This window comes from Podarcis vaucheri (genome assembly GCF_965113315.1).
Source record: "Podarcis vaucheri genome assembly, chromosome: 4".
Lineage (NCBI taxonomy): Eukaryota > Metazoa > Chordata > Lepidosauria > Squamata > Lacertidae > Podarcis > Podarcis vaucheri.
In genome coordinates, this window is record NC_138762.1 from 99,556,313 (window position 1) to 99,568,879 (window position 12,567).

A 12,567-nucleotide genomic window follows, 5' to 3' on the forward strand; every position below is an offset into this window, starting at 1 on the left:
GATCATCACAACATGGAGTAATTCCAGGACTGAACTGAACAGCAATGGGAATCTTGATTTCTTCTTGTGGTGCAGTCAATCAATAGATGCAACCCAGAAACTGATACCAAGGAAGCCGTACCTTTTCTACTATGGGGTAGTATCTCATAGCCATATGGTTGCAATGCACAGAAATTATGAGTCATATCTCTGACATCCCTCAGAAAATATGTGTGTTTTTTTAATTGCATCAGAACACACCTACTTACACAGGCCTTCTTAAACGAGCAATGCAAAGAAATAGAGGAAAGCAACAGAATGGGAAGAACCAGAGATCTGTTCAAGAAAATCGGAAATATGAAAGGAACATTTCGTACAAAGATTACCATAATAAAGGACAAAAGTGGTAAAGATCTAACTGAAGCAGAAGACATCAAGAAGAGGTGGCAAGAATACACAGAGGAATTATACCAGAAAGATATGGATGTCTCATACACCCCAGGTAGTGTGGTTGCTGACCTTGAGCCAGACATCCTGGAGAGTGAAGTCAAATGGGCCTTAGAAAGCACTGCAAATAACAAGGCCAGTGGAAGTGATGGTATTCCAGCTGAACTGTTTAAAATTTTAAAAGATGATGCTGTTAAGGTGCTACACTCAATATGCCAGCAAGTTTGGAAAACTCAGCAGTGGCCAGAGGATTGGAGAAGATCAGTCTACATTCCAATCCCAAAGAAAGGCAGTGCCAAAGAATGCTCCAACTACCGCACAATTTCACTCATTTCACATGCTAGCAAGGTTATGCTTAAAATTCTACAAGGAAGGCTCAAGCAGTATGTGGACCGAGAACTCCCAGAAGTGCAAGCTGGATTTAGAAGAGGCAGAGGAACCAGAGACCAAATTGCAAACATGCGCTGGATTATGGAGAAAGCCAGAGAGTTCCAGAAAGACATCTACTTCTGCTTCATTGACTATGCAAAAGCCTTTGACTGTGTTGACCACAGCAAACTATGGCAAGTTCTTAAAGAAATGGGAGTGCCTGATCACCTCATCTGTCTCCTGCGAAATCTCTATGTGGGACAAGAAGCTACAGTTAGAACTGGATATGGAACAACTGATTGGTTCCAAATTGGGAAAGGAGTACGGCAAGGCTGTATATTGTCTCCCTGCTTATTTAACTTATATGCAGAATTCATCATGCGAAAGGCTGGGCTGGATGAATCCCAAGCCGGAATTAAGATTGCCGGAAGAAATATCAACAACCTCAGATATGCAGATGACACAACCTTGATGGCAGAAAGTGAAGAGGAATTAAAGAACCTTTTAATGAGGGTGAAAGAGGAGAGCGCAAAATATGGTCTGAAGCTCAACATCAAAAAAACGAAGATCATGGCCACTGGGCCCATCACCTCCTGGCAAATAGATGGGGAAGAAATGGAGGCAGTGAGAGATTTTACTTTCTTGGGCTCCATGATCAGTGCAGATGGTGACAGCAGTCACGAAATTAAAAGACGCCTGCTCCTTGGGAGAAAGGCGTTGGCAAACCTAGACAACATCTTAAAAAGCAGAGACATCACCTTGCCAACAAAGGTCCGTATAGTAAAAGCCATGGTTTTCCCAGTAGTGATGTATGGAAGTGAGAGCTGGACCATAAAGAAGGCTGATCGCCGAAGAATTGATGCTTTTGAATTATGGTGCTGGAGGAGACTCTTGAGAGTCCCATGGACTGCAAGAAGATCAAACCTCTCCATTCTGAAGGAAATCAGCCCTGAGTGCTCACTGGAAGGACAGATCGTGAAGCTGAGGCTCCAATACTTTGGCCACCTCATGAGAAGAGAGGACTCCCTGGAAAAGACCCTGATGTTGGGAAAGATGGAGGGCACAAGGAGAAGGGGACGACAGAGAATGAGATGGTTGGATGGTGTTCTTGAATCTACTAGCATGAGTTTGATCAAACTGCGGGAGGCAGTGGAGGACAGAAGTGCCTGGCGTGCTCTGGTCCATGGGGTCACGAAGAGTCGGACACGACTAAACGACTAAACAACAACACTTACACAGGCAGTTGACACCTGAGATAGAGATTTTTAGAATCCACTACATTCTCTTCACTGTAGGTTGTTTTTAAATGATTTTAATATTATTATTTTTTAAAGTGTTGGAATCTTATGGTGAAAGCCGGGAAAGAAAGGAAGATAATGGAAATAGTAGTAAAAGAAATTATATTTGAGGGTATCAGAAAGTAGACGCTAACTCTTCTCCATTTTGCCTGGTGGAGAATAAGTTCAGGGAAATCTTTTTCAGAGTTAGGGATGGCTGGAGTCTTATGGGTTATTTATAACATCCATTTACAAAGCATCAAGGGGAGATGGGATGGGATGAAAACAGTAGTCAGTTTATTAAGAAGAAGATTTCTATACCACCATTCACCCAAGGATCACGGGGCAGTTTACAATATAAAAGCACAAAAAACATATAACATAATAACAAACAAAAACAATGCACCCCTAATTTTAAAAGGCAATAGATTGCATTATTATATTCTGTAGACAGTGTTAGGCTCAAAGAGCCTCAGCATCCACCTAGCTTACAGGTAAGGAGGATCTGTGCCTCTCTCCTTTGGTTTTTTTTAATCAATATTTTATTAAGTTTTAACAATAAAAAAGTTCAGAAAAATACAGAGACAGAGAAAATACAAAGTTACAAAATACAAAAATACACACTTTAAACACGAAAAAAGAAAAAAAAGAAAAAACACATAGAAAAAACAAACAAACAAAAATTCCATCTTTCTTAATTTCATCTTTAGTTAACTTATTTTCCTGACTTCCTCACGTCTCCTGTTCTTGTATCCCTTTTAATAATTAATTCAGCAAATTTGTGTCCTATTAGTTTATCTATTATTAATCCAATCTTACATTTTACCTTGTTGCTAGAGCCCCTGCAATTCTGTGCCTCTCTCCTTTGAATGACCTTACGTGATGAGCTTTCTTTGGTCTTGACTCACTCTCATTCAAGCCTTCTCTATTTGCACGTATCATTAATGCTCAAAGTCATTCAAAGTCCATCCATTTCATAGATGACACGGCAGCAAAGCCAGGTTTGCCACCAAGTGTGCACTCAACGAGGGAATGAAAACCACTCAGTCTCCCTAAATATGCTTGAATGATCTACATGTTTGCAAACGAACATTTCATGGAATTTTCAAATTGAAGAGTCGGAAGGGACCACAAGGGTCATCTAGACCAACCCCCTGCAGGGCAGGAATCTTTTGCCCTACATGAGGCTCGAATCCACATCTCTGAGATTAAGAGTCCCATGCTCTGACTGAGACTCATTCACACCTTACATTATTAGGTAAAGGTAAAGGACCCCTGACCATTAGGTCCAGTTGTGACCGACTCTGGGGTTGCGGCGCTCATCTTGCTTTACTGGCCGAGGGAGCCGGCATACAGCTTCCGGGTCATGTGGCCAGCATGACTAGGCCGCTTCTGGCAAACCAGAGCAGCGCACGGAAATGCCGCTTACCTTCCCGCCTATTTATCTACTTGCACTTTGACGTGCTTTCGAACTGCTAGGTTGGCAGGAGCTGGGACCGAGCAACGGGAGCTCACCCCGTCGCGGGGATTTGAACCACCGACCTTCTGATCGGCAAGTCCTAGGCTCTGTGGTTTAACCCACAGCGCCACCTAGATGCACACATTTAAAAAATGAGACACATGAAAACGTAACATAAGAAGAAGTCCCGCATTATGTTCTTTAAAAAAAGAATAATCCAATAAGCACTGTATACTTACGGTTTGTTGTTGGTGGCTACAGCTGTAGTTGTATTTTGTGAGGCCCAGGAATGCCTGTGTGGTGCAACAAAAATGCTGAATTAATTTGTGTGCTGAACATGCGTATTTAAAATATATACCCCCAGAAAAAAGCACTGCTGCTTGTGTAGCTTTTTGAAGCACGTGAATCTTATTTTGGGGCAGTTTGTAACCCTGTTTAACTTACCAAACGTGTGGTCTTTTTTTTCTATGTCATGGGAAGAGAGAAACGTTGGAATTCACTTTAAAGGGCCTATTTTAAAGGTAAAGGAACCCCTGACCATTAGGTCCAGTAGCTGACGACTCTGGGGTTGCGGCGCTCATCTTGCTTTACTGGCCGAAGGAGCTGGCGTACAGCTTCCGGGTCATGTGGCCAGAATGACTAAGCCACTTTCTGGAAAACCAGAGCAGCACACGGAAACACTGTTTGCCTTCCCGCCGGAGCGGTACCTATTTATCTACTTGCACTTTGAGGTGCTTTCAAACTGCTAGGTTGGCAGGAGCAGGGACCGAGCAACGGGAGCTCACCCCGTCGTGGGGATTCTAACCGCCGACCTTCTGATCAGCAAGCCCTAGGCTCTGTGGTTTAACCCACAGCGCGACCCGCGTCATACTACATTTAAAATTGAAGGAAAGATCTGTATGCCCCGATGAAATTAAAATGCAAAACTCCCATGATTTTTGCAAATCATAAAGGTAAAGGTAAAGGTACCCCTGCCCGTACATGCCAGTCGTGACTGACTCTGGGGTTGCGCGCCCATCTCGCTTAAGAGGCCAGGGGCCAGCGCTGTCCGAAGACACTTCCGGGTCATGTGACCAGCGTGACGAAGCTGCTCTGGCGAGCCTGCACCAGCGCAGCACACGGAAACGCCGTTTACCTTCCCGCTATAAAGCGGTACCTATTTATCTACTTGCACTTAAGGGTGCTTTCGAACTGCTAGGTGGGCAGGAGCTGGGACCGAACGACGGGAGCTCACTCCGCCGTGGGGATTCGAACCGCCGACCATACGATCGGCAAGTCCTAGGCGCTGAGGTTTTACCGACAGCGCCACCCACGTCCCTACTTTTGCAAACCATACAAACAGGTTTATTTTTCTGGAAGCGAAAAAACATGGAAACGAGCACTAAACTTCCATGAGAAAAAGGACAGAAGCAATGGTTGAGTGAATGTGGTCTGTCCCTGGGCAGATGGTGAAGAGCTCAGTTTTTTTCAATAGAGGGAGATATTTTACCATGCACTGCCAAGGTTTACAAGAATTATTCTGCTGATGTGCAGGAAAATGTTTAGCCACGCTGAAAAACCATGACATGGCTATGTGGTGAACAAACCACAACACCTCAAGTCCACACACCAACAATTCACATTGAAGACTTGACTTTCAAGGTTGTGTGATTCAGTTTCTCTGTGTGCAAGCTAAAATCCTGCACAGCAACTTACTGTCAAAGGAGAAAGTGCTTGCCTAGATGAGCCACTGGACTGACTCCATGTAAGGCAGTTCCTTATATCCATCCATAAGGGTGTAATACACATTGAGTCAAAGTCAGGATAGCATTCAAAACCAGCCAAACCAAAGCCCAAACCACTTTACACCACAGTCATAAACATTTCTGCTCAAATTTTCAATAAGGTTACTCCCAAGTAAATGCACAGAGGTTTAAAATTCCAACGTCTAACTGATTTCAATGGGAAAGGAAAACATGAGCTCTCTTGAAATCACACATAACTGTCAGCCAAATTATGGCTTAGCAAATGTGTGGGTTCCCACAGCAAAGATAATAGCTTTTGCTGCCAACATGCTAATTTGGCCAAACCATTGTTTGGCTTCATATTACCCAGACTTGTGGTTTAGAATCCCCAAATAAACCATGAATAGTAAAAACAAACCTTGTTTACAGCTTGTGGTTTGTTTAGAGTGAGATAAACCATGAGCCCAAGTTTGGACATAATGCTAAAACAAACCATAGTTTAACTCCAGGCAGCACAACCAGGGGAGGAGCATAGCAGCCATTGTCTTTATTCCAGGAATCTGCAAGCTGGCTTGTTTGCACCCAGCTAAGGTTTGGCTTAGCTGCACATGCAGTCTGGGTTACTAGGGTTACTTTGCCTGGATCTTACTCAAGATATGTCTTTTATTTAATTTGACATTTTTATCCCACGGTGTTTAGCTACCCAGAGGCTCTTATCATGGCAGACAAGCTTAGAATATTTCAGGATGCAATTCTGAACAGAATTAATAGGAAGTAAACCTCCATGAATATAATGGGTCTTTCTTTTGAGCAAAGATGTATAGGATTACACTGTCACATATTTTTTCAAGTTTGTATCTAAAATTAGAACAATGATGTGGGCTAGATATTCCTCAAAAACTCAACCAAAGCTGTCAACATAACAACCAAAGAGGAATTCTTTTGAAGCATTTCCTAACATTGGAGAGCTGAACATAACTTGGATAAAATTCAAATTCTTACCTTTTGTGTTGTTCATCGTCTATTGTGACCTTCTGACTGGAGACTGGGGGAGGCATCCATGACTGCCTAATAATGCACAAGCATATAGTTCATTTTACAGGCCTTTTGTATTTGGACCCAAAGTCTAAGAAGTTTATGCTGCCTGTTATCAACTTAAATCCCATTGTTTAAATCCTAATTAAAATTAAGCACTCAACTGTGGCTTGATCTTGCTTATAGTGATGTTCCTTAATACAAACTGCAAAGCTGTCACTGTATAATTCCGCATTTTTGTCTCCCCACTGAGAATTGCTGGGAATAAATTTATTTTTTGATGTGTCTAATGTTTCCTATCCCAGGAATAAGGCTGCCACTTCTCTTAAGAACAGAGGAAACCCCGTAGCTATTGCTTGTTTGTGTATGCAGAGATTCCTAGAATGACTTTCCCATCCTTTGCTTGCAGAAGATTTTAGGTTCAATCCTGGATAACTTCAGATGGCAAGAGTGGGAAAGAACATACCGTAGCTATAATTTCCCTGCAAATGGAAGCAGCTACTAATCACATTCTCACCTCTAGGGGGGGGAACCACCTTTCAAACTATTAAATACCAAAAAGACTATCTACCCTATGCCTGACATATGAAAAAAAAAATTGTTTTACTAACTCAGATCAGCCTGGAACTATCCTTGGCGGTAAGAGGGTCCCATTCTCTCCCATCCCCCATGTTTTACAAGATCCGTAAAAACATTTGCCAAGTATAGAGTAGCATAGGGAGCAACACTATTGAGTCACTACTACTGTGGTACCTCAGGTTAAGTACTTAATTCGTTCCGGAGGTCCGTTCTTAACCTGAAACTGTTCTTAACCTGAAGCACCACTTTAGCTAATCGGGCCTCCTGCTGCCGCTGCGCCGCCAGAGCACGATTTCTGTTCTCATCCTGAAGCAAAGTTCTTAACCCGAGGTACTATTTCTGGGTTAGTGGAGTCTGTAACCTGAAGCGTATGTAACCTGAAGCATATGCAACCCGAGGTACCACTGTACTTAGTCTCACTGAGGTTTCCTCAGTGTAAGTGCTCTTCAAATCCATCTTTTACTTGTATGTTTCACTTAAATTTCTCTTATAAAGGATGAGCAGAGCAGTCCTAATGAGGGGTTGGGGAGGCACAGATTTGCCACAGCACCCAAAGTCCTGCCAGTTCCTGCTGAAAGGTGGGTGGAGGAGCCATTTCTTTTCCTACTACTTTAGCTCCAGACTGGTGCAGCTGAAAGGCCTAAGGACCAGACCCTTCATGGGATATGTGGGTCTTCAAATCCAGCTGATCCAAAGCCTCTGGTGCCCTGCTGCTGCCCCTAATATCCTTTCTGCTGGTTATCCTCAATGGGAGAACCACTGGTGGAAGCTTGAGACTTCTGCCATAACACAGGTCTCCCACAGCAATTTTCTACCGTGTTGGTGAAGGTTGGCAAACCGGCAGCAGTACCCCATCCTAAACCCTTCCCCAAAATATCAACATCAGGGGATTATGAGGGCTCCACTCTCAGTTGGAGTAATTATTAGAATCAATTTCTATATTAGATGGATAGCTTTTGCGAAAACGTTGATATCTACAGTAAAAATGAAGAAGGTCTTGAATACCTTTTCTTCTTCACAGGCGATGTGGCGTTGCCAGTGTTGATAGATGCGTCCAGCTCCTTCCTGGAAAAATTATCAACCAAAGTTTAAAGTTTTGTCGTTTCAGTTAACCATACATAAGGATAACTACTTTTTCAGTGGTTAGAGACGACAAACTGTGTTTAATCAAAAACAGAAGTACTCTAAAGGTTGTTGTTGTTTTTCACTTTTTACTCCTCACATCTGCACTAAAAGAGGAGAGGGGGTGGACTGCTTGCTTGGGCTTCTAACAATAAACCATTTGATCTGAATGAGGCCACTGTGGTTTGTGTACAAAGCACTGACAAGTGATGCTTAGAATCAAGAGTTGTTGCTTAAGGCTTCACCCTTAAGGCTTCCTCCATGACCAGCTCCAACGGTATATCAATAACTTCTGAAGATCTGTATCCTAGATCTACAATAAAGTATGTGATCTGCTAGGTCCCACACCAGCACCAGTGGCTCCCAGGAAGGAAGGATTCCTATAGAGATCCACCCACTTGATTTGTACTAAACCTGAGGTGAACCCTAAACGGATGACTATGAAGCACGGCTTACACATACCTGCTACTTGGCTTGCCATCCAAGGTGGAAAGCTTATTTGCTTTGTCAGCATCACTGTTGCTAGGAATCCTAAAAAAAATAGCAAAACGAGCTTTCACCAACAGTAGAAATTAGCTTTTCTTAAAAAAAGAAAGAGATTGCCTGAATTAAAATGTCAACATCTAATATTTCCTAGCAAGGCAGAAAAAGCTTCCCGTAGCTTCTGCACACACTTCTACAGTGATAATGAGAGCAGCATACTAGCTGACTCAATATAACATTCGTGCTTATTAGTTTTAAAAAGTTTTTCTGCTTGCTGAAAGAGTATTTTAATTAAGTCTTAGAAAACCAATGAATTATTAAATGTCCAGAGATTATTACACGCTCTTTTTTAAACGAGTAGTGAAAAACAGCAAATCCTTTGAGAAGCCCCTTAATAAAGAACTAAAACGCATCTTCAGTCGAAACAGTTCATTGTCACTCCCTATATATTGCTGCTCACCCCCCACCATCAAGTGTTTCCGGAGATCAATATGGTTTGAAGTTGCCCATTGTGTATAATTCCTTGTGGAGCGCAGCCATTGCATCAAACCAAGGAGGCCAGGGTAGCTGTGCTTACCATTGATTTCATTAAGCCATTAAATTTACATTAAAGAAAAAGCACAAGCCCTTTCCTGGCCTTTATGGATTTCAAAGTCACTGCTGGAAAACCTTTCCCTGACTTCCACTTAAATGGAAGGCTCCTGCTGTCGGAGCTGAATTAACCATTTAAGGTAGCAATGCCATTTGTATCTGCCACAAAATGGTGCTTCTGAATGATCTCATGCTGAAGACTGAGCAACATGGAGGCAATGCAACAGATCTGGGGACATATCGGGGCTCACAAAACAATTGTTGTGCTACAAAAGCGTAAGCTGAGTGAGCATTTTGAATCCGATGAGCGTTGGACCTAGGAAGAAGGATTTTACTCAAAAAGGCCTTTTATTTGACTGTTATGCCCCCATATGGGTTTGAGGAATTTTAGAAATACAGCTCCAGCGAAAGGGAGGCATGCTGTTATAATAATGTGGTCGACTGGGGGCAGTTATGATTCCTCGTACTGCTATACGTAGACAATATCCCATGGTTTTCTCTATGTCACTTCTTCCTACAGTTTTGTAAGGTAGAGGAGGTTGCTGCACCTAGCTGAGGAAACCTAGTTGATGTTTCATCATCAACAAACACATGACCACATCTCTCCTGTGAGAAAACGCTTGCTGTGAAGGCAGCAGGCTGGTTTTGAGGAGGAATATCCTTAAGAAAAGTCCTGGGGAATTGTTACAAGACACACAGGAATCTCAAAGATCTCTGAAATTCACAAGAGCTCTGTAATTTACCATCTTGCCCATCATCTAGTTATATCTGATGTGCCCAGAGACAGTGTGTAAGCAATAAACTAAAGGGCAATCTGAGCTGGCCTTTGTAATATGATCTTACTGTATCCAGGGTAGAATTCGCTGCAGAAACTAGTGGTTATCAATTGACTCACTCAATGTCTTATTATGATTATGCCTATATGCTGAAATTTCACTGTCTATAACGAACCAACCAAGGGTACCCAACTCATTCAACTTTCTCTTTTCAGACAGACTTTTATTAAAGGCTGAGCTACGTGTTACCACAGGGCCATCCCACTGAAGCAAAATGAGACGATTGCCTCAGGTGACGGACATGGGAGAACAGCAACACGGTGTCTTCCTGCTCCCCCCTTCCCTCACGGCAAAATGGATCTCTGTGAAAACTATGTGAGGCTAATCTCCTCCAACCTGCCTCAGTCTGAGAACGGGCTTTGAGGGGGGGTCCATCTTCAGAGCAAGGCATGCCGGGCCTTCGCTCAGGTGAAAATCTAAAGTCAACTGGCAGAATCCGAGACCAGGGAGAAGAGTTGGTGGAAGAAGATTGGAGGAAATTTAAAACTTATTTACAGAAATATTGTAAAAATTTTGAATGCTGATGACATTGAAATGAATCGAAGGGGTTCTAGCAACAAGGTAAAATGTAAGATGGGATTGATAATAGATAAACTAATAGGACATGAATTTGCTGGACCAATTTTTAAAAGGGATACAAAAAAGGGAGACGTGAGGAAGTCAGGAAAATAAGTCAACTAAAGATGAGAAATTAAGAAAGAGGGAGTTTTTGTTTTCTTTTATATGTGTTTCTTCTTCTTTTTTGTGTTTAATGTTTGCATTTTTGTATTTTGTAATTTTGTATTTTTCTGTTTTTGTATTTTTCTGAACTTTTCTATTGATAAAACTTAATAAAATATTATAAAAAAGAAAAAAAAGGAAAATCTAAAGTCAAAAGATGGCTCTCGCCCAGCCGAATGCCTCACTCGGAGGAAGGATCCTCTTGGCGCTTTTGCAGAGTGAGGCAGGGAGTACAGGAAGGGGAAGTGCAATGGCAACAGTGGATGAGATGAGGTGGCTCCTGTTACACACCTCAGGCAGAATGGCCCTGTCTTACAATAAGTATAGAGCTATTACTAAAAAAGGCAGCCCCATGCCAGGTTCTCTGCTAATATGTACAGCCGTACCTCAGAGGTCGAACAGAATCCATTCCGGAAATTTGTTCGACTTCCAAAATGTTCAGAAACCAAAGCGTGGCTTCAGATTGGCTGCAGGAAGCTCCTGCAGCCAATCGGAAGCTCCGGCGGACATTTGGGTTCCAAAGAACGTTCGCAAAGCAGAACAATCACTTCCAGGTTTGCGGCGTTCGGGAGCGAAAACGTTTGACTCTCAAGGCATTTGAGGTCCAAGGTACGACTGTGTTATATACTGCTCTGTGTCTGGAGTATTTTACCATACTGTATATTTATTGTTATTATTAATATCATCATTAATTTATTAATCGGAGGGCCGCAACAGCTTTGTGGGGAACCTATGGGAGCAGTCAGTATTTATTCAAATTAATTTTAAAATTAAATTAATTAACAAATAAAATTGTGGGAGCCCCCCCAAAAAATACATTTTAGCGTTATGACTCACAGTGGAGGACCCATAAGAACAGTCAATTTATGACAACTTTGGGGAAACTCACTTAGGGGGTCATATGCAACCCACAGGTTAGCCACCTCTGCTGAATAAAAATTCACAAAGATTGAATTCCACTAGCATTGCTAGGTGGGAAAGTCCCATTCCAAGAAGAGAAGAGATGTTAGGTTCCAAGCCAAAGCATCTCTTAAGACAAGAATGGGAAACCTGTGGCTCTGCAGACGCTGCAGAACTCCAAATTCCAGCAGCCTCAGCTAGCCAGGCCAGTAGTCAGGGGTGATGGGAGTTGTAGCCAGAAACATCTGAAAGACCACAGGTTCCCCTTCACTGTCTTAAGGCAGATATTCAATTTAATTATCAAATGTGTACCCCACCCTTCTTCAAGAGAGCTCTGGATACATAAAATGATATCTGTATCCAGGGCAGCTGTTTACCAGCTCCATCTGGTACGCAGGCTGAGACCCTATCTGCCTGCGGACTGTCTCGCCAGAGTGGTGCATGCTCTGGTTATCTCCCGCTTAGATTACTGCAATGCGCTCTACGTGGGGCTACCTTTGAAGGTGACCCGGAAACTACAACTAATCCAGAACGCGGCAGCTAGACTGGTGACTGGGAGCGGCTGCAGAGACCACATAACACTGGTCTTGAAAGACCTACATTGGCTCCCAGTACGTTTCCGAGCACAATTCAAAGTGTTGGTGCTGACCTTTAAAGCCCTAAACAGCCTTGGTCCAGTATATCTGAAGGAGCGTCTCCACCCCCATCGTTCTGCCCGGACACTGAGGTCCAGCACTGAGGGCCTTCTGGCGGTTCCCTCACTGCGAGAAGTGAGGTTACAGGGAACCAGGCAGAGGGCCTTCTCGGTAGTGGCACCTGCCCTGTGGAACGCCCTCCCACCAGATGTCAAAGAGAACAACAACTACCAGACTTTTAGAAGACATCTGAAGGCAGTCCTGTTTCGGGAAGCTTTTAATGTTTGATGTATTATAGTATTTTAATATTCTTTTGGAAGCCGCCCAGAGTGGCTGGGGAAGCCCAGCCAGATAGGCGGGGTATAAATAATAAATTATTATTATTATTATTATTATTATTATTATTATTAT

At 42.8% G+C, this 12,567-nt stretch overlaps 1 protein-coding gene across 6 annotated transcripts in view; it reads right to left on the reverse strand.

Moving 5' to 3' along the window:
- The window catches only part of SCEL (sciellin), a 57,105-nt gene that overhangs the window by 26,874 nt on the left and 17,664 nt on the right, over window positions 1-12,567 (reverse strand). For all 6 annotated transcript variants that reach the window (XM_082218736.1, XM_082218737.1, XM_082218740.1 and 3 more), the window contains 4 exons: window positions 8,454-8,522; window positions 7,875-7,934; window positions 6,258-6,323; window positions 3,771-3,824 (listed from right to left, as the gene is read on the reverse strand). In XM_082218736.1, coding sequence (XP_082074862.1) covers window positions 3,771-3,824; window positions 6,258-6,323; window positions 7,875-7,934; window positions 8,454-8,522 — 249 coding nt within the window. The remainder of the gene's footprint in view (window positions 1-3,770; window positions 3,825-6,257; window positions 6,324-7,874; window positions 7,935-8,453; window positions 8,523-12,567) is intronic.